This window comes from Lycorma delicatula, chromosome 2 (genome assembly GCF_047948215.1).
Source record: "Lycorma delicatula isolate Av1 chromosome 2, ASM4794821v1, whole genome shotgun sequence".
NCBI lineage: Eukaryota > Metazoa > Arthropoda > Insecta > Hemiptera > Fulgoridae > Lycorma > Lycorma delicatula.
Genome location: NC_134456.1, coordinates 53953335 through 53979231, shown reverse-complemented (window position 1 = coordinate 53979231; position 25897 = coordinate 53953335). Strand labels below are relative to the sequence as shown.

Below are 25897 nucleotides of genomic sequence, written 5' to 3'. Positions count from 1 at the left end.
TATGTGTGTATGTGTGTATGTGTGTATGTGTGTATGTGTGTATGTGTGTATGTGTGTATGTGTGTTTGTGTGTATGTGTGTATGTGTGTTTGTGTGTATGTGTGTATGTGTGTATGTGTGTATGTGTGTATGTGTGTATGTGTGTATGTGTGTATGTGTGTATGTGTGTATGTGTGTATGTGTGTATGTGTGTGTGTGTGTATGTGTGTGTGTGTGTATGTGTGTGTATGTGTATGTGTGTGTGTGTGTATGTGTGTGTGTATGTGTGTGTATGTGTATGTGTGTATATGTGTGTATATGTGTGTGTATGTGTATATGTGTATATGTGTATATGTGTGTATATGTGTGTATATGTGTGTATATGTGTGTATATGTGTGTGTATGTGTGTATGTGTGTATGTGCATGTGCATGTGCATGTGCATGTGCGTGTGCGTGTGCGTGTGTGTGTGTGTGTGTGTGTGTGTGTGTGTGTGGTGTGTGTTAAACTAAATAAGTTAGAAAATTATACAAATTAATAGAAAATTTTTTAATACAATTCATTAGGTCAAAAACCAAACAAACAAAATAACAAAAACAAAAGCAGAAAACCTCGATGTTTCGTCCAAGATGTAGGACTTTAACAATATGAACCACAAATGACAAAAAACAACACCAAAAACTATTTTTAACTGTTCAATTTAGTTGAGTCTGATAGTTATAGTCTGATGAGTTTTTTTATGTTGTGTTTATTTTGTGGTTGTATGCCCCCTTTAACTTTTTTGATATTTGAGGTATTCTGATTCTTTCTTTAAAAATCTTCTCTGATAAGAAAGGCTAATTCAGGTAAGCCCCATTTTAGAGTATTTCGTATTCAGGGGCGGCAGGGGGCAGTGGCAGCTCAAAATATTTAAATGGGACATATTGTCATGTTATATATTCTTTTAAAGGTCTTGGCAAGATAAGCCAAACAGTATCAAAAAATTAAATTCTGACTACTTAAAACCAAAATGGCAACCCACAAATACCACATTAATTAAAAATTAAAAAATTAATTATTAAAATTTGTCAAATATTTATTTTAATTAAACTTACAGTCTTGAATTTAAATATAATTAAATAATTATAAAATAAAAATTAATTTACTTATTTCTTAACACTAAAAATTTATTTCATACAATGGCAATGCTAACAGCTGATCAACAAAAGTAAGCTATATTTTTTAAAAATGTATATTTATTGTTAATTTTGTGATAAGTAGCTAACAGATGTTGAACTGTAACTGCATTAATGTTATTTTTGGATAAAGTTTTGTGTTTTTTTATTAGAAGCTTAAAAGGCTTAAATTACAAAGGACAAAAAAAAGAGATTAAAGAAATCAAAATTTAAATAAAAAGCTTAATTTAGATAACTAGTATAACCTGACTGAGAAACCTGGTTTTATTTTTTAACTTCATTAAAAAAACCATACTCTATGAAAAAACTCTGAGTAAAAACAATTTTTTTTCAATTCAAGAAAGAATAAAAATATTGTTTTTATTTGGAAAAATATAATCATTCAAAGGAAGAGCTGATGCATTTAATGCACGGTATCCTAATCATATACAAGTTCCAGGAACACGTCACAAATTAATTGGAAAAATTTCACTGCACTGGTTACATTTTAGATGATAAAAAGCCTGGCCGAACCAGTGCAGATGAAATTATTAGAGAAAGAATATTAGAGATTTCTGTTAATAATCAACAATCGGCAAGAGCAATTGCATGATATAAGTTATCTAGGTGGTCAGAGTAAAGAGTATTAAAAAAATGTAAATACCATCCATACAAGATTCAATTAGTACAAGAACTTATTGAAGATGATTTTGAAGGAAGGTTTGAACTCAGTGAAATTTTGACAGATATTACCAGCAAGAACTATTTCTTGCTTCAACATATTGTTCACTGACTAAGCCTCATTTACTTTATATGGGGCTGTTAACAGACATAATAGTAGGTACTGGTCTCAAGAAAACCTGCAATGTTATCGTGAAAGTTATACCCAGCATCCAGAGTGGTTAAATGTACAAGCTGGAATTACAGGTGGCATACTTCTTAGACCATTTGTCAATAATGGTAACATAGATGGTGATATGTACTATTGCTTTGCTGAACGAGCAGATAATTCCAGCTCTCAACAATTGATTGACATAGCTCATAGACCAAACAGACAATCTTTATTTATAAGAGAACATGTGTTTTTAATTAGATGTTACTCCACCACACTATGCTCTGAACGTGAGAAATGCATTGAACCAGAAGTTTCCAAATCATTGAGTCGGTTGATGTGGTAGTAAATGGCCAGCCAGGTCACCTGACCTGAATCCCCTGATTTCTTCCTTTGGGGCCATTTAAAATAAACTGTTTATTGCTCACAGCCAACTACTCTTGAAGAATTAAAGGAATGCATTGAAACAGAATGTAGGTAGATTTCACCAAAAACTTTTCACAATGTCAGAAAATCTTTCAAGCAATGTCTGTATTAATTACTGCATGGAGAAACAGGGAGGGAAATTTGAACATTTAATAAGAGATGAGAAGCAATAAATTTGTTTTTAACTGAAATAGTTTTATTAGGCAGTATTTAAAAGTAATTAAATTGCAAACTGTTATTTACTAAAATTAAACAAATTCTTCAAGATTGTAAGTTAATTATACAAAAGTATTTGACAAATTTTAATAATTTTTTAGGTTTAATTAACGTAATGACATTTTGGAGTCACCATTTTGGTTTAAATGGTCAGAATTTATTTAAACAGTGTATTTTGTGACCATATGTTCCATTAAACATTTCTTAGCCACTCCTGAAGGCTGAATACTCTAAATTGGGGTTTTCTGAGTTAGTCTCTCTTATCAGAGAAGACTTCTTTCTAAAGAAAGAATCAGGATAGCTCAAATAACAAAAAAATTAAAGGTGAACATAAAACCATAGTTCTAACTATCTGAAACAATCACATTGTTGGCCACCAGAAGGGAGGATTGGTCAATCAGGATTTAGTTCTATTTGTGTCATTTTTCTCATCTTATCAAACTCTTCAAAATGATATATTAAGTGACCATTGGTCTCTATTGAAATTTTTGAGTTGCCTCCCAACACTGCCAACCAAAAATCAAAATAAGTGAAATGTACAATCATTGAATGTAGCCCCTCAGAACAAAGAAGAATATACTCCAAACTGCATCCATTTATCTCAATTATAAAAAAAAATGTTAGAGGGGGTGTACATTACTTTTCAATGATAATGAAAATTAAATTATTTACATTTATACATTTCTTATAAAAGAAACTAACATCCTTGAAAAAAATTCATGACCTATATGAAAATTATAGTTATTAAACAAAATAATGAAACAACACAAAATTATTAAACACAGAATGACTTTGTCTCAAAATACTAACATATTAACACTTTGTCTTAAAATACTAACATATCTTTCATAGGAGCTTTTGGAACCAATTAACAATATTATTTCAATGAAATAATAGGAAAACTGTTCTCGTACTTCAATGTTACTCTGCTACAGATAACTCCACTGAAGAAGGTGCTGCTAAATTAGCTCTGAAAAATCCTATAAAAGAAAAGGTTTTAAACTTGAAAGAAAGTTTTTTATTTCCAATAATTTTAAAAATGTTATTTAAATTCTGTAAACCTCATTAATAAAAAAGAGAGCACATTTAAATAAAAAACAGAATAATTACAAGGGTAATGCAAAAAGTAATTGCATGTCAAGCAAGTTGTCAAAATGACAATTCATAATGATTTATTTATAATTATTTTACAGTTACCTTTTTTTTGTTTTAGGTTATACCATCGAGGCTTCCAGATGGGCAAGTGGTATTTCTTCTACCAAGTCATTATGTACAAGTATCTGGTCAAGAAAGTAATGATCATGTACCAGAAAAAAGACAATGTGTTGAGGATAATCCAGAACAAGATGCACCACTAGATTTTAGTGTGAGGTCCCACCATGACAAATTTTTATCTAGCTGGATTACTGTTGGTACTGCAACTTCTGCACCAGTTACAATGACAGGGACTATGACAACACCTACAATGACCACAATGACAACTAGCCCTTTGTTACCATCAAAAACAACTGTAACTACAGCTTCGGCATCAACAATGACATTATCAAAGACTATGACAAATACTACAATGACAACATTATCTGAATCAAACAGGCATTTGGCCGATCGTGATGATGATGTTTGGAGGCCGTGGTAGACTTACTTTTCAGTTAAATTAATTATGTTTAGAAAATTACATCACATCTAATGTTAACATAGAGTACAAAATTATTAATTTAAATGTTCACTACACAACCATGCAACACAACTGAAGAATTAAACTCAAAGTACAAAACCAACAGATTGAATTTTTATTACATATCCAAATAGTAAGAAAATTATTGTATGCAGAATAATTGTTTTATCTGATCTGCAGTATTTCTATTAAATACTTTATGTAACTATCTGAATTTTTTTAACTAAAACACACTAAATTTTTAATTTATAAATTTGAAACAATAAATTGTACAGCCAGAATCATAGGAAGAAGAAATATCTAAAAAATAATCTTTTAAAGATAATTAAGTTACTTACACATAATTTGCCACCATTAAAACATTTTTTTCAGCCACTACAAATAAAAAAGACATTTTTAAATAAATTTACTTTTCAGTGTATAAAAATAACAAGAAGAATAAAAAGTAAAAACACTAAAAATCGAAATGTATTCAAAGATTTATGGTCTACGGCAGCTATAAAAAAAATGAAAAAATTATTATATATTTTTTTAAAATAAATTATTACAAACTTCTCCATATTTCAACTTCCATTAAATCACATAAATAATAAATTTTAGGCGTATACAAAAAAAAAGTAACAAATTATAAAAACTACATTCCAGAAACTATGAAATTTAATTACTATGTACACATAATTTTTATTTAAAAAATTACTTCCTTACAATTAAAAAAAAATTGTTATAATACTGAATGTTGAATCAATAGTTTTCTTTCATTTTGCAATATTTTTTAAATAGTGAATGAAAACCACAACATAAATAATCCTGTGGCAAAGTATTTTCAAGTCTCATGCTATTTTAAAAAATCTGAAAAAAAACATTTAATTAATATCAAACTGAGTGGCAATTTTTTTTTTAAATCTCATTAAACATTACACAATATCAAACATACTATTTTGCAATTAAAGAATCCTTTTTCTTGTACAGGCTTATGTCCAGAGGTAAATATAAGCATTTAATTATTCTATTTAATTCCTAAAGAGCATAAATAAAAAATAAAATTATTACATAGTTCTGCAGTTTTGTTTTAGAAAACTAGAAAAAATAAAATTACAGTACAGTACTGACCTAACCAATCCAAACTTAATATGACATATGCTTATTCCGCATTAAGGAAAATAAAGATAACCAGAAATTACATTAAATATACAGTACCAGGTTTTTATTTACAGTTATATTTGAATAAGCAAAATTTATTAAAATACACTTCATTAATCTAATCATAGATACTGTAGTGAAATATTTACAGATAAGTGAACTTATCAGCACAAACATTACACAGTCTGATAAAACTGTAATACTTAATGATTCATTACTGTTTAACTTTTAATGAATTGGTATGTTACATTCAAAGAGCCATCTTTATATTTATTTTCATTTTTTCCCCAAAATTGTTGTCAGAAATTACATATAGTTAGGCCACATGTAGTTCAGATAGTCTCAAGTACTAAAAACCAAAGTCTGGATTAGCATAATTGTGCTCTAATAAACAATATTATAATTATTCTATTAAAGTATTAATGTTTTTTAAGTGTGTTTTCATATAATAATTGCATAAAATCCATACATCTTTTACATAGAACTCTACAAATACATTAGCAGTAATTTTCTATTATTGTTAGTAAAATATTTTTTGTATTAACATTATCAACATCTGATTTATTCCATAATGATTAATTTGTCAGTTTAGTTGAATAATTAAATCACCTAAAAAAAAAATTTTGCAATTATAAATTTTACTTATTTCTTAAAATATTGCAATGTTCTACAATCTCAATAAACACAACTTGTACAAACTCTTTATACTAACAATGCAATAAATAAATTACATGAATTTATTAAAACTAGAATAAAATTTTTAATTAATTTCAACCCTTTTTTAAGAAGTAAGTTGCCCCCAAACTGATATTTGGTAATTCTAATTATAAATAAGTCTATGATTTTAACTATGAAAAATTCTGCACAATTACTAATTGTCTGTTTATTCCTTTTACAGATTGATTTGTCACTTTCACACTGCTCACCCATTCTTTTTATCCATATTTCTGTTTTCCTCAAAGTATTCGAGGGTTTTAGGTAGATTCCTATTAGATTCTATCTCTGGCTGTACGAATACCCAACCTGACACTATAGAGCTTATCAGGTAAAGCCAGCCATCTTAATTCCCCATACATGTAAAATGTAATTTTTGTACTACAAATTTTTAACTATGTTTATAATACGAAGTGTTTTGCAAAAAAGCTAAAGTAAATTAAATTCTACAATCCAAGTTAATGAAAAGAATAATCCATATTAATGAAATTCCATAATCCATACTAAAATAAATTTAAAAATACTACTATTTTCACTAAATTATAATATTCATATTACTGGTATTCCTTCCTATATTCTGCTTCAAACACTTGCAATGCAACATAACTAGACTACCAGACATAGAACATAGAAGCATAACTAGACAATTGATAAGAGCATATTATAACGTAATGTAGCCACAAAAAAAAAACGTCTACAATAAAAACCATATATAGTAAACCTTTGAAAGATTAAAGAAAGTCCCTCTCTCATTTTACAATTTATAAGACCACTAATATACAAAAAAAAAACCTTTCTAACATGGAAATGATTCTAAATTACTCTTTTTGGAAATTTTTAGAAAAATCTTAACTTTTTTTAGTAAGTTTATAAAGAGGAAATTAAATGAATTATTTTATCACAAAAAATGGTGGTTTGAAAGATGGAAATGTATGTTACATCAATGAGAAATAAATGAATCCTTTAAATCTTTTTTGGATACAATTTTATAATGGTACATAAGTTTTTTCTAGGAACAGAAAATTCTAAAATTAGTAAAAAATTATATTCAATATGCTATTCCTCATTATTTTAGTACTGAAATGCTATTTTTAAAGGAAACGCTATAGTAGAATAATTTGAAAGCAGATTAAACCTATCATAAATTACATTGTATCTGATAGTTATTCATCTTGAGTTCAGCTGTTAATGTGTTCTGTTAATATAATGAGTTAATTTTATATAGAGTGAAAACTATACAATTATGCAACAGTATCACACTATACTTTATTATCAATTTAAATATTTTATTTCTTTCAATTTATTTGAATGGAATTTTTTTGCGATTCATTGAATATAAAAAGTTAAAATAGTATTTTTTTAAGCAATATTTTTATTAGATTTTTTAAAATTTTTATTAGCCTAACATTATCATAATTTTTTATAGTTCATAAGATGTTTTCAGAAAAGAGTATGAAGCTTTAGTGAAAATAAAAAAGCATAGTGTAGCAATAAATGTATATTTTCTAAAATTAAGTAGGTTTAAAATAATACTGCAGCAAAATTCATTTATACAACTAACAGAATATGAAATAAAGATGAATCTGAAAAATAAAATAAAATAAAAATGAATGGTTGAACAGATAAGATAAAGAAACTGAATGATTTTTGGTAATAGTGAAATTAACCATTATGTTTGAGAGCAGTTTGTTAATTCACAATGAATTAAAAATTTACTATTCAAAACCAGTTTTTTTTAAGTGGCAAGAATCCTGGAAAAAAGTTATTCAAAGCATCAAATGAGTGCCTGAGTGCTTAGAAAAAAAATACAGTATTGCATGGATACTAGTTTTGTGTGGGGTCAACAACATTGATTCAATGAAAACAGAGTTAAATTAGAACCTACTGTTGCTTGTCAAAAATCTGAAGAACACAAGAAACTACATGTTTTTTTTTTTTTTTTTTTTTTTTTTTTTTTTTTATTAATGGACACACACATTGGTTGATAAAGCACATTGTATAATTTTATAGCCTACTTTAATTTGTTTGTTGAAATACTGTATATTTTAAGCTCATTTTTATTATTTTTTTTAATTATGTAATTTAAAGATGATATCTATTGATAAACTAATTAAATTATACAAGTTCTTATTTTATTTTCACAACTCCATCAATACAAAACAAAAAAACTCTTTTTAACATGAAAACCTTACAAAGTTGAGATTTTTTGGTTCCCACTGGCTTCCATTTTAGATAGGTCAAATTAAAATAAAGTATAATATTTGTAAAGTACGAGTATACATTCTAAATATTATTAAACAATTATAAATATTTTATTTATAATTGCACGTGTGTGCATGCACACATACACACACACACACACACACACACACACACATACACATTAGATTATATATATATATATATACAAAAAAGTGTGTGTAAAATAAATACAAAATAAGGTAAAACATGAAAATGCTTTATAAAACTTTGCATTGAAAACTGTTTATTATTTTATTTCAATAAAATTATATTGATGAAAAAACAATAAATGTAAACAAGTGAGTGCTGTAAACACGCACGCACACACATATATATATTTATTTATTTGTGGTTACATTTTGTCATAATAGATTTTTTCAAGTTGTTTCAACTTAAAAAATATAATTATTTATTTTTTTTTTATTGATAAGTGTCAATAGCACTGTTCTTAATGACAATTTTCTCATTCACTGAAGGTTTAATTCCAAACATTGAGTTTAATTCTGAGCATCAGTTACATTACCACATTTCTAAGGCATGTGTAGATTGTTACCTGTATAAAAAAGAAATGCAACTCTATTCGCCAGTTCTATAGGTGAGTTTTATTTCTTTTATTTTCTTAATACCTTGTTTGCCCGTGGGTGAAAAATAAATAAATGCCAAGTAATACAATTCCATTGTATTTATATTAAACTGTAAATTAAGTTATCAGAAGCTAACTGTGTATATATAACATTTGGAGACTATTAATAGATTTTCATTTGTTTGTTAAACCATAAAATCAATTGCAAATGAATCTTCTACTTTTCTAGTCACTCAATGATCATTATTATTGTATATAAATTTTTATATATGTTATGTTAAATTTCATGATAGTGATAAAGTAATTCAAATAACAATAGAGAATCTGTAATTCAAACTAAGATGTAATTTCATTGAGAATTGTTACGTATCACAATATCAAATGGTTTAATGATGATATAAACATGATTCCAGGTTAAAAAAATCCACTGAAATGCAGAAATAAATTTTGTGTTATTTTAAAAAGTATTATTTCACTTTCAACTTGAAATTTAAAAATATTATAGTGTATAATGCATATTTCTATGTCTGCATGTAATGTAATGCATACTTGAATGATGTATCCATATACATTAAATGTTATACATATGTAATAAAAATAAAATATTCATTCCATTTATCATGGAAATTTTTAATACTGGCAAAGCTAAATATAATTGCATATAATTTTAAATATAACCATTTAAAACTGAAGAAGAAATTATACTTAAAAAAGTGCTGCATACTTTTAAGAGATTTGCCTTTCTGTCTGCATTTTGGTGTTTTGATATAAATTGTATATTGTAAAATTTAGTTATGGAGAAAAATTTGTTAACTATCAGGAAAGTGGAGATTATATATTTTAATTTTACATTATACATTCCATAATTGTACTATTAATAACAAAAAAGGTGCTTAATTTTTTTCTCAAAAGAAGCATGTTAAGGTTGAAAGAAACAAAACTGAAAGGTTGTAACCCTTCATACTTATATTATGCTGTTGTCTGATCATATTTTTTATTTAAAAAGAAGCACTGTTTAATTGGAAAATATCTGTATACAGAGATAAAACTTTAAAAATTAATTTTTGTTTTGAAAATTTTAAACTGCAACTCATAAATGATTAATTTTCAACTCTAACCCATGCAATTTCACACTTGTAAATTCAAGGAAGTCTAGAAGAAGCTAAATTATGTGTATTTTTCAAAAGTTAAGATTCAAATTTTAAATACCTTTATAAAAGACTGGAAAAAAGTTAATTATGATATAATATGCCATTTTCAAGAGAGAAATGTAAAGCAGTTTGGAACCTCATTACAAAAAAAATACTTAATTTTTATGGAGTTAAGACAACTTTTGAAAAAAAAAATTAATTTGAACATTTATATATTTATATAAAAGAATGGCTTGTGTTAAATACTATGGGTAATATTTTAAACAACATAAAAAATTAAATCATAAAAAAATATAAGAAAATCATTATAAATAAAGATAATCATTTAATAAAATATAAAGATAATACATAAGAGGATTTAATTGATAACTACAAAATTTTCATTGATATAGACCTTAATGATATAAATAACTGAATAATAATTAAATACAATAAATTTATTATATGCTGTAAAAAATAATGGAAAAGAATAAATAATTAAAAATTTAATAACAGAAAGAATAAAAGTTAAAAAAATAAGAAATAGAAAAAAGTCTATAGAAATAAAAAATAAAAATACAATTAATAATAAAATAAAATTTAATTCTGGAATGAATAAATGTGAATTATGTGTTTAATATAATTAATTGTGTAATGCTGTGTGGTGCTGTATTGGGTTTTTCAAAAGCACTGTTGAAGAGAATTGAGGCTTTCATGATATGGGTGTGTTAATGATTACTGACATTAGTTGGAGAGATAAAGTTTGTAAAGAGAGTGTAATCAAACGGCTAGCTACTACAAGGATAGCCAGGATTTTAAAATAAAAAAAGACTGGAGACCTTGCACAAGGGTGGGACATCCAGAAATTAGCTTCCATGATATATACTTCAAGGAAATATCATAGAAAAATGAAGAGAAGGTTGTCAGAAAATTTTACAGTTGAAGACTTTAAGAGAGTTGTTTTTCAGGCAACCAGCTCTCTACTCTACTCAGCTGTATAAGTTGATATAGCCCAGATCATGGTTTGCCAATGTTCAATAATGAACATGGTAAACAAAGTAAACAAAGTACATGGTAAACATCAATACATTTGCAAAAGTAAATTTTTAATTTAAAACAAAAGTTAGATAACAGTAATTCCATTATTACACACTAGATAAAACCAATAGAAGTAACAATAACAGAGCAGTACTTTATATAAAGTGTAAATACACTTGTAAACTGCTCACTCGTCAGCGACCATTCACCTTTACTCACTTGCCTTTACTTCTGTTCAGCTGTAATCTACTTTTACTCCCAATCTTCAGTCAAAATTTTATTTATTAAAATTGTATGTAGTGGAGACCAATAAGGTATACAGTGACAAATATTGATTTTTATTTGGTTATTGAAGAATACAGTGAATGCACTGTCTTCTAATTTTCTTTTCAATTTATGCATACGAATATGAGAATATGTAAGTTGTAGTTATATAGAACATTGTAAATGTATTAATCCTTACTGTAAGTAAATTAATAATGCAACTAATAATGTGTTAAAATGTTAATATTTTTTTAAATGGAAGAAGTTTAAAAAATAATTTATAAAACCATGTAACTGAAATTCAAATAAAATATAAGTAAAAAATTAACATTAGGAAAATAAAAAAAGAAGTGAAATTCAAGAAAAAGAAAGAAAATTAAATAGTAAATTGAGCTGGAGATTGTAGATTTAAACTTTATACCGCATATAATTTTAAGAATTCCAACTAAAAGGCATGTTTACGCTTTCAGAAATAGAAAATTCTGTCTATTAATAGAAAGATCTTAAATACAATATATCAAAGAAAATAATTATAAAGTAGATGCTATTATCCTAAATTATGATTTGTAACCAGTATACAAGTAATAATAAACTTTGGGTTTACTAAAACTTCACTATGAAGATATGCCACATCGCTAGACCCTTAATAAGTAAATTAAAAAAAAATAGCACGTTAGATCTGGAGTTTTTTTTTTTTTTGCAAATGTAAGCTAAAATACTTAAATACTTGTAATTTGAGAAAAATAAAATTATTATTACAATTTTTAACATAAATAGTGGTTATGATTTGATAGAAAAATTTTTAAAATGATCCCTATAAATAAAAAAAACATATTACGTACTAACAGACAAAATAAAACTGCATAAAAAGAAGAAACTTACTCAAAATTATCAGTGTAATGTAAATAATACGTTTTACATCAGAAAATAAATTTTATTAAAAATAAGATTAGGCTGGCAATGGATCCAGATTCTCAGTAATTTTATATCTTAGAGAATTACTGACTCTCTATGTAATAAGAAAAAAATCAATGTTCCTTTATGCATGTGTATGTATAAATATATATATACATTTTTGTAGGTTATTAAAAATAATTGTTATTTATTTGTAAATAAAAACAAAGATATTAATATAAAAAAAAATTATTGTTAATAAATATATAAATAATTTGTTAGTTGTTGTTTTGTAAATTAAAAAATGAAATATGTAAATAGTTATATGTTTTGTTCAATATAAAATTTACCTGATCAAAATAAATGTAAGATCAAAGAATATGTCACATGTGTCTGGTTTATTTTTTTAACTTACCGTATTTTTAGAAATTCTATGTATATTACACGCTTTAGACCTCATTCATAATACATAAATTCTTTATTCTGATCATCACATGTGTTTTATATTGATCAGGTTAGGAGTGGAAGATATGTTGTTCCACAGGTAAGGACTACTCAAACATTTGCCTGCAAGGATCACGGGAACTACGGAAGATATTGATCAGAAGAGCATAAAGAAAAGGTAATGAATAAAAAAAATTGCAGTTCACATTAAGACATTAAAAAATAAACTTGCAGCTATGTTAGGATAATAGACAAATTAAAATTGGTGTAATAAAGTTACTTATTATACTGTAGCGCAAAAGAACACAAGTAACAAAATGTTGCAATATCACAAAGTTCTGGGACTTTCATAACCTATTCTACTCATGAAAATGATGGAAAAGTTTATATAAACATATGTCCTAAAATGCTTCGTTTGCGACTTACAGCTAGTGAAAAATTTCATTCGGATTTCATCTACCCTGGTGAAATGAGGTCATACTAAAATTTGTAGGATATTAATTAATTGACGAAATTGGTGACTTCTTATGGTTTTTGACTTGTAAAATTGAATAAAAGAGGTCCCAGAACAGTCTCTGCCATAGTTTCTGAGAAACATGGGGTGGAAATCAATAAGTTGGGGTAAAAAAACTGTTATTTATGGTTGACGTAAAATAACTTTGTTAAATGGGTAACAAACACAAAAACCATTTTTAAACAAAACTTTTAGAGAACGTAGTTCTGAAAAAAGTGGTGTAAGGTAAGTTGAATAAAATAAAGAAAAGTTAGAAAAATTCCAATTATATTTAGAAACAATACATTATTACAGTTGTCAGAAAAAAAGAACTTTTCTGAATTTAATGTAAACAAAAAAAAAATATTTTTTGGTGATGTGAAAAATGTAATATTTAAAAAAAATTATTATTATTATTATTTAATATTAAAAATTTAATATTAATTTTAGATGATCTGAAAATCTTTATTATTCGGGGGAAAGAATCCAAAAAATTAATAAACCCTGATACAAAAGGTACAAAAAACATATTATTCTAAAAACAAAATCTAATCTTAAAAAAATTGTTTTTTAAAAAAAAATTATATAAAACTGGAAATTACATAATTGTAAAATAAAAATTATCTTGGGGTCAGTCCATTTGAAGTGTCCCAAAAAAACAACCTGGTTGCTTGACCAATTCAAAAAAAATTATAACTTACCCACTTGTTTCCTACATGTTTCAGTACCTTAAAACTATTTTTTTTAAATTTTTTATTTAAGCAGTTTACTTGTGGCGGCCATTATGTTACGGTGCACACCCCTATTTTTGTGATTGTAACAGTTTACGTTAAAATCCATAACTAAAAAACTATTTGTTTTTAGAATGAATGAAAGAATTAAGATGAAACAAAAAGCAATTTAATCATATTTTCTCAAAGTAAAATATTAGTAGAGTGATTTATTTACCTATCTCTCTTCTTTCTATGAGAAAGTTACCAATAAAGTTAAACATAAAAACGGTGAAATTTCACTTTTGGTAATTTTTTTCAAGAGGCAGGGATAGCATACACAGTTTGAATTATTTTTTTATATGTAAGGTATATGTTAATAGTTTTACCGTAAATAATATCAATGGCGATATACTTACCCATAAATTTTTATGAATTTTTGGACCGAAATGAAATGACTATCACTAGGTAGGGAATCTTGGAGAGCTGCATCAAACCAGTCAAAAGGCTGAAGATAAAAAAACCCTAAATTTTTATGAATTTTTGTACTCTAAATTTTTTTTTTTAAATTCAAGTTTTGGCTTCAAATAACTTTGAAGAGGTTGGTGATAATTCGCCCAACTTGCAGTGTTTTTGTAGGTGTTTATGGAAAATAAAAAATTTTCTTGTGTATTGTACTAATAAGAAGGATAAAAGTTATAATCTCCCAAAAATCATAAAAAGTCTGTTAAAAGCAATAATACCATTTTGACTCGCTGCATAAGTGCTCCAAGGTGGTTTCTTGTCTTGTTTGCACTTTAAATTTTTTTATATTTAGCCCCTATGTTGTTGAAGTTGATGTTATCAATGTTTTTAAAACAGCTTTTTTTAAATTATTAATGATAGGTCATAATTTAATGATAATTAAACCAATACCCGTAATCTAATACAATTTTGATTCAAAAATGAATGTAAAACTTACCCAAACAGAGATTTTAACGAATAGCCTTTTAACGAATAGATTTTAATGAATTTCAAGAATTCGTTTTTTATTTATTTGTTTATTTTTGTAAACACTATCGAAGAAAAAAATAAATTGTAGCAAAATTTTAATTATTCTTCAATGAAAATAGCCTCTTTTTGTAGCAATGAAAGTTTACTATTTAGTGTGGTTAACCAACATCTGTGATATCTCTTCTGATAATTCTCTTGAAATTGTGTGATAATGATCCATCACTGTAGTTCAAGCGATGTCAACTTTCTCAGGACTTTGCAGATCAGTACCCACACTTTTCAATAGTGTGGGGTAATTCTTGGTTTTGCATTCATAGAGTTCTTTGTTCTGCTGAGAAAAAATACTTTTGAAAGTTAACACAAAGAGACATTCCAGGAACTAAATTTGAATTCAGAAAAATGTACTTTAAGACCTTGCTCTAACGTTTTTTATCTTAGTTTTTTTAACTATTTTTTTTTTTCAGTTTTTAAAGAGTCACAACAAAACTGTCCATACAGGTGACTGAAGTTGACAAATTTTTTTTCATGTATACAAACACTAGTGACATCTGAATTAAAATGTAAAAAAATAAGTTGTTGGTTTTCATCACTAAATTCACAAATTTTAATGAGTTCTTTTGGCACTGTACCATACACTGTTTTATGACACTCTTCATTCACATAAATTCCTATGGAGCATTGTTCTTTCACTGTTTTGTGAAATTACTTGAAAATAATGTAAAAATTTAATCAATTTTAAAATTTGCAAATATAATATTATTAAGTAAAACTTATTTATTTAATAAACACTTCCAAACACAGGATGAAATTTGACACACTTGGTAAAGATGTGAACAGGTCTCTGACTAATGTCAGACTGACCAGTCTGTAACTGCAAAGCTACATGATGCAACAAGCATAAATGAGGATGTTGAAACATGAATTTTCCTGACGACTTGAAATTACTTCACGCACCTGTTATTACATGAACACTGCAGCTGAATGGTCAAACAAGTCTATTTCAACTATAGTGTAATAAGTGTAAAAATAAGTGCCAAGACGACAAGAAATCCCCTTGGAGCACTTATTTAGTGAATCAAAATGGTATTGCTTTTAACAGGTTTTTCATGATTTTTGAGAGGTTATAACTTTTTCATTAGTACAATACATAAGAAACTTTTTTATTTGCCATAAACATCTACAACAACCGTAAGTTGTGCAAATTTGAAATTTTTATCACCAGCCCTATCATAGTTACTTGAAGCAAAAATCTGAATTTAAAAAAGTAATTAATTTTCAAAAATTCATATAATTTTAGGGGTAAATATATCACCATAAATATTATTTATGGTAAAACTACTAACATATACCTACATTTAAAAAAAATAATTCAAACTGTGTATGTCATCCCTGCATCTTGGAAAAATTACCAAACGTGAAATTTCACAGTTTTTCATTTAACTTTATTGGTAATTTCTCATAGAAAGAAGAGAGATAGGTAAATAAACCCGCTGGACCAATCTTTTACCTTGAAAAAATATGAATAAATTTCTTTTTGTTTCATTCTTCCAGGACCAATAGTTTTTTACTTATGATTTTTTTTGTAAATCCCTTACAATCTCAAAAATAGGTGTGTGCACCCATAACAAAAATGGCCACCACAAGTAAACTGCTTAAATAAAAACAAAAAAAAATAGTTTTAAGATCCTGAGACATGCAAGGAACATGAGGGTAAGTTTCAATTTTTTTTAATTGGTCAAGCAACCACACCACTCTTGGATCACTTCAAATAGATTGACCCATAGATATTAATTTTTTTATTAATGACAACTAAAATAAATTATTATTTCATATTTGGCAATAAAATAACAACAGCTGATCAACAATGCCCAATATTGTCTTAGTTTAAATCATTCTGTAAGGTACTAAGTATATCGAATACTGTGAACTGTGCTGTCATTAGCAAAGGTTTTCTGTGAATTTTGGTTAACTCTCTGGATTCATGCTGTTTACAATATTAAAAAATCTGTTTCGTAAGATCTGTTTCGTAATCTGGATTCGTGTACTTTTTTTTATATTGACCAAGACTAAAGCAATAATTCATGAGAGAAGGCCGCCAAGGGGGTAGTAATGTTGGGTAACAGGAGGCGCACTGGGGATGATTGTATATTTAGAACTTAGAAAGTGCTGAACTGAACTGCATCGAATATCTCTAGAGCAGTAACCCATGCTGACGAATAGCATGCAGCCATAGTCTAACTGGGAACAGATCAGAGTTCAGTAGATGCTCAACATGTACACACAATCAGCCCCCCAACACATATTGGATAAGAAATTATCAGCATATCTAGCATTTTTTTAGACATTTTACTTTCAGCTTCTTTAAATCTGTTGTTACCCACATGTCGTTGCTCAAACCACAATCCAAGAATTCTAACCCATGTGCATGTTTCAACTAGTTCATCATTTAAAAACAGTTGGGGGTCAACATGTTCTGTCAAGCATGAAAAGAAAATGCATTTTGTCTTCTCAGGAGAAAACATGAATCCAGTTGTTTTATACCACGTTTCTAGACGGGTTAAAGTGTTTTGAAGCAACCTCTTGCCAGCAGCTAGAGTTCTAGATGCAACATAAATTGAAAAAAACATCCACAAATAAAGAACACTTTAACGGGTTTTTGCATACAGTTTTTTATACTATTTATGGCTACAGCAAATACGGTAACACTTAGAAGAATTCCTTGTGGTATTGTGTTAGAGGAAAATTATCAGATACAGTCGTTCCAACTTGAACTTGAAAGGCTCGACTACTGAGGAAACCCAGGGATTTTTCCTCAGTATTCCTCAGTAGGGGTATTTTTTAGTATACCTCATTCATGCAGTTTATTTAGTATTCCTATCCTCCAAGCATACACTTTTTTCATATAGAAAAATATAGCAATGAGGCATTGGTGAAGTTGGAAGGCGCTCTGAATGGCAGATTCAAGAACAACCATATGATCGATAGACTATCTACCTTGTAAAAATTGCATTGTTCAGGGGCAATCAGGGAGTTTTGGTACCTCTCGAGGTACCACACTAGAAGACAGTTTACCATTCGTTCTATAACCTTGCACAGGGTACTGGTCAAGGAGATAGGATGATAATTTATGGGACATATTTTATCTTTATCAGGTTTCAATATGGGAATCACCAATGTTTCTGACTAAGAATCTGGAATCTGTAAAGATCTGGTCCGAGAATATTTTATTATAGATGCACAAAATATGTCATAATGCAGTATCTGGGAAGTGTGATAACATACAAAGTCTGAAATTTCCAGAGGGAAGGTCACGAGAATTATTCAAGGCATACTTTAGCTCATTATAAAAAAAGGGTATGAAAAGGGTATAATTCATTTTGTGAGTCAACAATCACAAACGGGATATATTTTACCTGCAACTTATATCTCGGGACAGTACAATAGCAAAGTTGGGACAGTACAATGATGTAAATGAAACTTCCCAAAACAACCTTCCAAATGATGTTTGTCACATCAACTGGCTTGCACCAGTTGATTCCATTCCGTCAATGGAATGATGTCTGACAAACATCATTCCATTGACGGAATGCGCAGAGCAATTCAGTAGTAGGTCCTTGATTGAAATTATGTAAAGCCCTGTGCCGATCCCTCAGCACACACCTACAGTCATCATCCCACCAAGGAACAGCAGGCTGCCTTGGCTTTCCAGATGTTAAAGGGATAAATTCATTTGCATTATTGGTATCAGGTGTAAACTTGGCAAGTTGGTGGATCGCTCAACCCCTCTTGTACTAGCCAAAGATATCCTTGTATCCGATCTAGTTTGGTTTCTGAACCACCCATCTGCGTGGCTGACTCTTGAGGCAAATCACAATTATTAATGGAGATGATAACTGGTCTGTGATTGTTTTCAAAAATGTTTTTGGTAATGCTCCAGCAAGACGTAGGTGCAGGATTACTGAACATAAGGACAGATTGCTGCACGAAAATGTACCTGAGAAGATGACAAACGTGTATGAACCACTGTTCAATAAGCAAAGATCTAAGTTCTGCCTCAGTTGATCAACTACAGTGCTTCGGAAGGACATGATGATGAGCCCCATGAATAGTAATATGCATTGAAATCACCTATTATTAAGCAGGTCAAATGAATTTGTGAAAATAAGTTCTTTTTCATTCTAATCACTGAAAAAACAAGTGGCTGACCTAGTGGTGGCTCAACAATAAGATGAGAAAAACTAGTTACATAATAAAATTAAGTGTTTAAAGTTAAGTAGTAACTAAATAGGAAAATCAAGTTTCATTATAATTTCTAAAGATATTTAAAATTATTGTTAATTTTATATTTATAACAGTCAAATGTTAATAATTGATTACCATTTACTGACAGACTTATTGCCTGGAATATATTTTTATCATTTGATTACACAATGTTACTTTATCTCCATATTAAATGACAAAAAAAAGTTACAATGGAAAACTCATGTAATAAAAATAATGAAAAAACTAAAACTGATATATATTCAATTAATTTCATAGAAGAATTAAAAATAATAAATCTTAAACAAGCATAAAAGATTAAATTAATGTGAATAATTTGTATGCTAAGATGCAGGTGCAAATTTTGTATATTTTCCCTTGATTAGGTACTGAAGTTAAACTCAGCTATGCAGCCAGCAGACATTGTACTGCATCTAGACCCTTGCTATTGCACATGCTGTCCATTGTTCGATGTGGCTTTGGTGGTCGTGACGGCACTTTAATATATGTGGCGATTTACCAGGCATTCCTGGATACTCTGTTTCCAGATGCTCTGGAGGGTGAAACAGCGGTTGGTGTTAGGACGGAGGCTATGCCCTTCCCTGGCATACGGGTTGTGGATCCTGCAGATATAGACCAAGTGGTTTCTTGAATGACACTGAAAATGGAGATTGACCGTCCTGACCCAGATATATTCAACCATCTGCTGCCTGTCATAAGAGAGCCGCTTGGCAGGCTGTTCACAGGGTGTCTTCAGGAGCTGGTTCCTGACTTGTTAGAAAGTGGCTTTGGTGAGGGTGCTCTTAAAACCAGGAAAGGATCATAGTGAGGTCAGTCGTTATCGACCCACCAGCCTCTTGCCAGTAATTTGGTAAGTTGCTGGAAAGGCTGGTTGTGGAATGGCTCTGGGAAAGCATTGAGGTGAACTGTTTTCTAAATCAAGGCCAGTTTGGCTTCACGAAGGGGTTGGCACCGAGGATTGCATCTTAAATGCTTTTGCCGACTGTAAATATGTTTAGGCAGTTTTTATAGACATAGAGGCAGCATATCCTTCCTTATGTTGGAGTTCTGTCCTCTATGAGTTGGATCGCCGCAATGTTCCCATAGCCCTGCAGGTCGTAGTACGTGACTATTTGTCTAATCGTACGGCTCTGTTTAAAGATGCGCACATAGCTGTGGAAAAATCTGTCTCCAGGGTAAGCCCGCATTGTTCTGTTTTCGGTCCCCTGCTGTGGAACCTAGTCTTTGACAGGTTTCTGGGATTAACATTCCCAGATGGTGTCACGGCCCAGGCTTTCGCCTATGACTGTCTCCCTTTAGTTCATGGTAATTCACGACCGCAGCTGGAAGATCAAGTGCAAGCGGCCTTGTCAACCGCAGAGGGCTGGATGGACATGAAAAATTTAAAGATTTCTGTGCCCAAGACAAAGTTTATGCTTCTCAAGGGTGCAGACAAATTATCGTACAGTCAAAACCTCCACATTAAGTATAAAGGATGTGTAATCAGCCGAGTGAGAGTTCATAAGTACCTGGTTGTTTTACCTGGCTGCAAAGCCTCGTGATTGAAACACGGCAGCTGGAATGGGACACCACGACTAAGGGAAGATCCCTGTACAAGTTTATATGGGATCTGGTGGGATGATATGCCTTGAGTTCGTTTTTAAGAGCAACACAAGCCCAGGTGCTCACCATGTCAATTTGAACCAATATCTGTTTCAGTTCTGCCGGGCAGCTGATGAGCTGTGCGTCTGCAGGGAGGTCCAGTCAAATGAACACCTTATGTTTGACTGCCCTGCTCTTGAGGGGACCAGAGACCGGGCCATCCTGGAACTTAGAGGTCAAGGGGAAAATTGGCCACTTACAAGCAGCGAGTCAATGTTGTGAGAGCTGCATTGTTGGACGGTGTGGGAGTGCCTTGATGTATTTACTATGTTCAACAGATTTCAGTAGTCAACTTAAGGGAAAGACTCCTAACACACTGCTGTGGGAAGCTAACCTTGAGATATATGGCTGACCACCTGCCAATTAAGGCTCCAAGCACCTTAATATGGTGGACAGGTACTTGCTGGCATTCAGTGACCTAGGTGTGACAGCGAATTGCTGTCTAGACAAAGTAAATTTGAATTTATGGATGTCATATATATTCTTAGTAGTTGATGTGGTGTGCCTATCCATTTTAGTAAATATATGACAAGTGAGCTGTTGGGTATTGGGACACATAAGCCAGTGGTATATGGCACTGTGCTTAGTCCACTCACGCTGTTAGGTAAGCTCTAGGAGCTATTTAGGACACTGGTCGCTAAACTTTTTCGAGGCTCAGTAGCTGTTTGTGGCACAGACATTCAGTCTTATGCTTTAGGCTGACCGAATGGGGTGGTGGCAGGAGAAATGCCAAGCAAACCAATGTGTTAGACCAGTTTTGTAAGTCTCCACTAGATGGCATTAGTCGTCTAGTAATGATTCATATCATTCGATGTTCAGTAGATCGAAACGATGTTACCTAACCAAACAACGATTACTAACCTCATCTAATAAACATTAAATATACAAATTATAACTTATTAATAACAAATGTAATATTTAAACTAAATACAAGGTGGTATTTAATTAAACTATGATATTTAAAATTGTAGTGAATTATTAGAAAAAAACAAAGTAAATTTTTCCTGGTAAAATATGAATTGCTAATTAAACTTGAATTAATTAAATGTGATAATGATAAACTGGCAACTAACAAACCGTGAATAGTTAGTAGACAGACAATTAATGCAGTCTAGTTTGGACTTACAAACTGAGATGTGATCTAGACGTAGTACAATGTCTGGCGGGCATGTAACAGAGTTTAACCAACACTCACATATATTACTCAATATTGGGTTTCCTATTGTATTAAGAATAACATAAAAAATTAACATATAAGCAACAGTGAAATTATTCTTTAATAACTAACTCAGCAACCATCATAATATTTTTTTAAATCACTTCTCTTGGAATTTCCTATAGAAGTAAATCTTTTAAATTTTGCTCAAAGACTAAACATACAGAGATTTAATGAAATCAAACAGAAGAAACAGAATAAGAGGCATCTTTGTATTTAAAATAAAGAAACCTTTAAAGGCAGTTTTTTAAAAATCAGTTCAAGGTTAAAAATGTATGTACATACTTTAAAATAACAAGATGAAAGTCAACAAAGAAAAAAGCACAAGCACTTAATCACCTGAAAAATCTAGATTTAAAGGGAACCTAAATAATGAAGGATAAGGTAATCTAAATAAAAGAAAAATAGAGAAATGTCCATCCATAATAATATTTATGAGGGAAATGATTAAGTGGGCTAGAGTGAAGGCCCACCCCAAAAATTGTATATTTCTTTTGAATATCCCATCATTTAAACATCTGAAACTGAATTTAAAAAAATGAATGAATAAAAATATGAAATTTTTTACTGAATGTGTACTTTTAATTCTGCGTAAATATTTGTAAAATAAAAAATTATTAATTTTAAAAATCAGCACCCTTTTATTTATACTACAGTAAGTATAACAAAATACTTCAAGCATTAATTAATTAATAATGTAATCATAGTAAATTATTTCATTTATTTAATTATTAATTATATGAAAAGAATTTATACATAAAAAAAATTTCTTTTCACAACATAGGGTTCACACAGCACTATCTTTTGAGTTATATTAAATCTGTTGACACATAATTAATAAGAGGGCAGCGATTCATACATCAGTGCTCACAAGTATATTAATGATATTTAGTTGAGGCTGTTGTTTAAATGGAGATGACTTGAAGTATTATTCTTATTAAGAAAAACTGCAATTCACGGTCAGCCATGGGAAAAAGAAATGAAATTTCTACATTTGATATCGCATATTGTTTAACACTTCCATGGGTATTTATTTTTATCATTAACACATATTATGTCATTTTTAATACTTACGTATTTACAAATCAGTTGACAGATTTTGACTATTAATTATGATTGACTGATTATAATATTCTGATTCATACAGAAATCTTTTCTTTACATTTAAACCTCCTTAATCAATATTTTTATACTTTGTTATTATATTGTGGCGGTCTGATGAACTGCCAATAACTGAAGGGATACTTTTATTATGAACAGTAGTTATAAATTCCTGTAAGAAAGTCACGGTGTGTATGCTTCTCCATAGTCACAACTAAATGTGTCATTGGGTCTAAGTAGGGGACAAGAAATTACTGCTAATACTAGCAAATCAGTTAACTGAATGTTAATAAAATGCCTACTCTGCCCTCATAAGCAAAAATGTTTCCCAATGTTTTCTAATTTTCTGATTTTTTTTTTTACCTTGGCAATTTAGGAGCGACATTACCTCCTAGGTACAATAGCCATATCTTTTTTAGAAAATGATGAAAAAAACACCAAGAAAATTTGTCAAATCTCAAAATATTATTTCTGTCCTACGTAAAATTACCGTATCATAATTTCCTAAATAATAAAGAAGTATCTCTAACACATCTATTCTACTTGCTTACCAATCTGACCACTTCCGTATGGGAAATGGCTATTTTGAACAAGAAAATTTCTTGTTTTTGCATGTCTTGAAGGTACTTTTGGCCAGAACAAAAATGAACATATAAGCTGTTTTACCGGTTCTAAACAAATAATTCTGTGTCTTGAAACTGTTCAGGAGAGAAGAAGAATTTGTCTCTTTTTTCTTTACATGGTAAATTCAGATGACAAGTTACTACAGAAATTGCCCTACAATATTTTGGGACAGGCCATACATTCCACCAAAGAGTGAAGTTGTCAATGCAATGAATAGGTAACAAATTGCTCGACTTCTAAGACTTTATTGAAGCATTGCCTCACACTAAACTTCTTGCTGTGGATCAAACATTTCTTTATTTGGGCAGATTATTTATCTACCTACAAACTGGATTATTTTAATTCTAAACCACATTTACAAAACATGGTTGGAGTAGTTTTCAACACTGGAAATCTCAGTATTAAATATAAAACTGATTTCAACACAAAAGATTATATAGAAACAAATTTTTTAAGTATAAAAATTTCTTTGACTTCTTTGCTTCCTAAATCTAATGAATAAATGAAATTGAATGGTATATCACATGAAAAAAAGGAAACATTATTGAGTTTCTTGGTAACTTATTAGGAAAAATCGACTCAAGTTTAGGAAAATCTTTCAGTTTCAAAATAAAATTTCTGAAAAGTGGACTTTCAAATAAAATGATTCTAATTACAATCTTTGATGTCAAATAAAATAAAATTTATACTTTTTAATGGAATTCTTTACACCTAATTCACTTTATTCGTTATTTATTTTCAATAATATTACATTCACATTTATTAGTCATTAAATTATATAATTTATTAATCTTATTTCTTTTTAAGTAAATAAGATTAGGAAAATCTTATTTACTTAAGCAAAATAGTGTCTCATTTGCACAATTGTTATTTTTTAACATAAAATGAATATAATTAATTAAATATGCAGAAAAATTGAAAATGCACCACAAAAAATAGTGTTTACTTACCAATTGGGTAAAAGGTTCCTTTTATTGATATGATTTTTTGGCTTAGGAGGATTATATTATACTAATGGAACAATCAGCCTAGCTAGATTGCCCCAATATAAATAAATTAGTAAAAAGAAATCTTAAAAAAATTTAATCTGTTTGAGCACCGAAACAGATAGATTCTTAAGTATAAATCAAGTTACCTAACCCAAAGTATAAAATAGAAATGCAAACTTAATAGCCTCTAATGAAAATAAGTGAACTTATCTTTGCAAAATTAATAGACTTACAAAATTTTTATTGATGATCGGTCTTAAAAATTTAATTTCAAGAATTTATACTTCTGAAGATATGATTATCTTTTTTGTTTGTAGAACCCAGTTATAAAAATTAACAATCAACATTCTTTATTTTTTTTGAGTTGACCAGAATCCAATACTCAAAATGAAATCTATTTGAAATTTTTTAACATGTATAATATTTATTTTGTAGAGTTGTGTTTAAGTAGAAAATAATTAACTTTACAATTATCAGAACCTTTGACAACACTTTCCACATCTCATGAGATTCTTTGAGAGCTTAAATTAATTGTATTTTTTTTCTCTAAAGTAATACTTTCTAAGTTGCAACTGCATTTCCTGCTTTTGACTTCACCATTATTTCTTTTAATTTTTGTTTGATTTCATAATTTTACAAATAGTAATGAATTCCATTCTATACCGTATACTTTTCTTCAAGTAAACATTGACCAACACTGAAGAAAGGAACAGATTGCAAAATAAACTTCCACTTTTGTTTTCTCAAGCAGATAATGAGTAGCACAATAAGAAGTATAATATTACAAAGTACAGTCACAAAAATGAGTTTGTTAATCAAGTTTAAACTTGAATAGACATTCATTAACCTAAAAGATATTAAACCAAACTTTACGTATCTGGGAAAGAACTTCGATAAAATAAATACATTAAAAAAAAATTTAAAAAACAGGAAACTACTTATCTCTTGTCTTCAAAGAAAACGCCCTGCTAATTAAAAGATGCTTTTTAATATTCTCTATTCTTAACAATTTCAATGACACCGGGCAATAAAATAGAACAAATATGGCCATAATAAACTTACTCTTCAATGACCATAGAGATAAATCTGGTTGTCTTATTTGGGAAACCAAATCATAAAA

At 29.1% G+C, this 25897-nt stretch overlaps 1 protein-coding gene and 1 long non-coding RNA gene across 3 annotated transcripts in view; one reads left to right on the top strand and one right to left on the bottom strand.

Annotated features, from left to right (window-relative positions):
• Positions 1-4749, top strand: part of LOC142320170 (uncharacterized) — a 60498-nt gene extending 55749 nt beyond the window's left edge. For both annotated transcript variants that reach the window (XM_075357853.1, XM_075357852.1), the window contains one exon: positions 3820-4749. In XM_075357853.1, coding sequence (XP_075213968.1) covers positions 3820-4242 — 423 coding nt within the window. In that variant the 3' untranslated portion in view covers positions 4243-4749. The remainder of the gene's footprint in view (positions 1-3819) is intronic.
• A 171-nt stretch (positions 4750-4920) lies between these two features.
• LOC142320169 (uncharacterized) lies at positions 4921-25829 on the bottom strand. The gene is made up of 2 exons (XR_012755306.1): positions 25011-25829; positions 4921-5130 (listed from the first exon to the last, which is right to left on the bottom strand). It is a non-coding gene; the product is annotated as an uncharacterized LOC142320169 (long non-coding RNA).
• Positions 25830-25897: the final 68 nt, after the last annotated feature.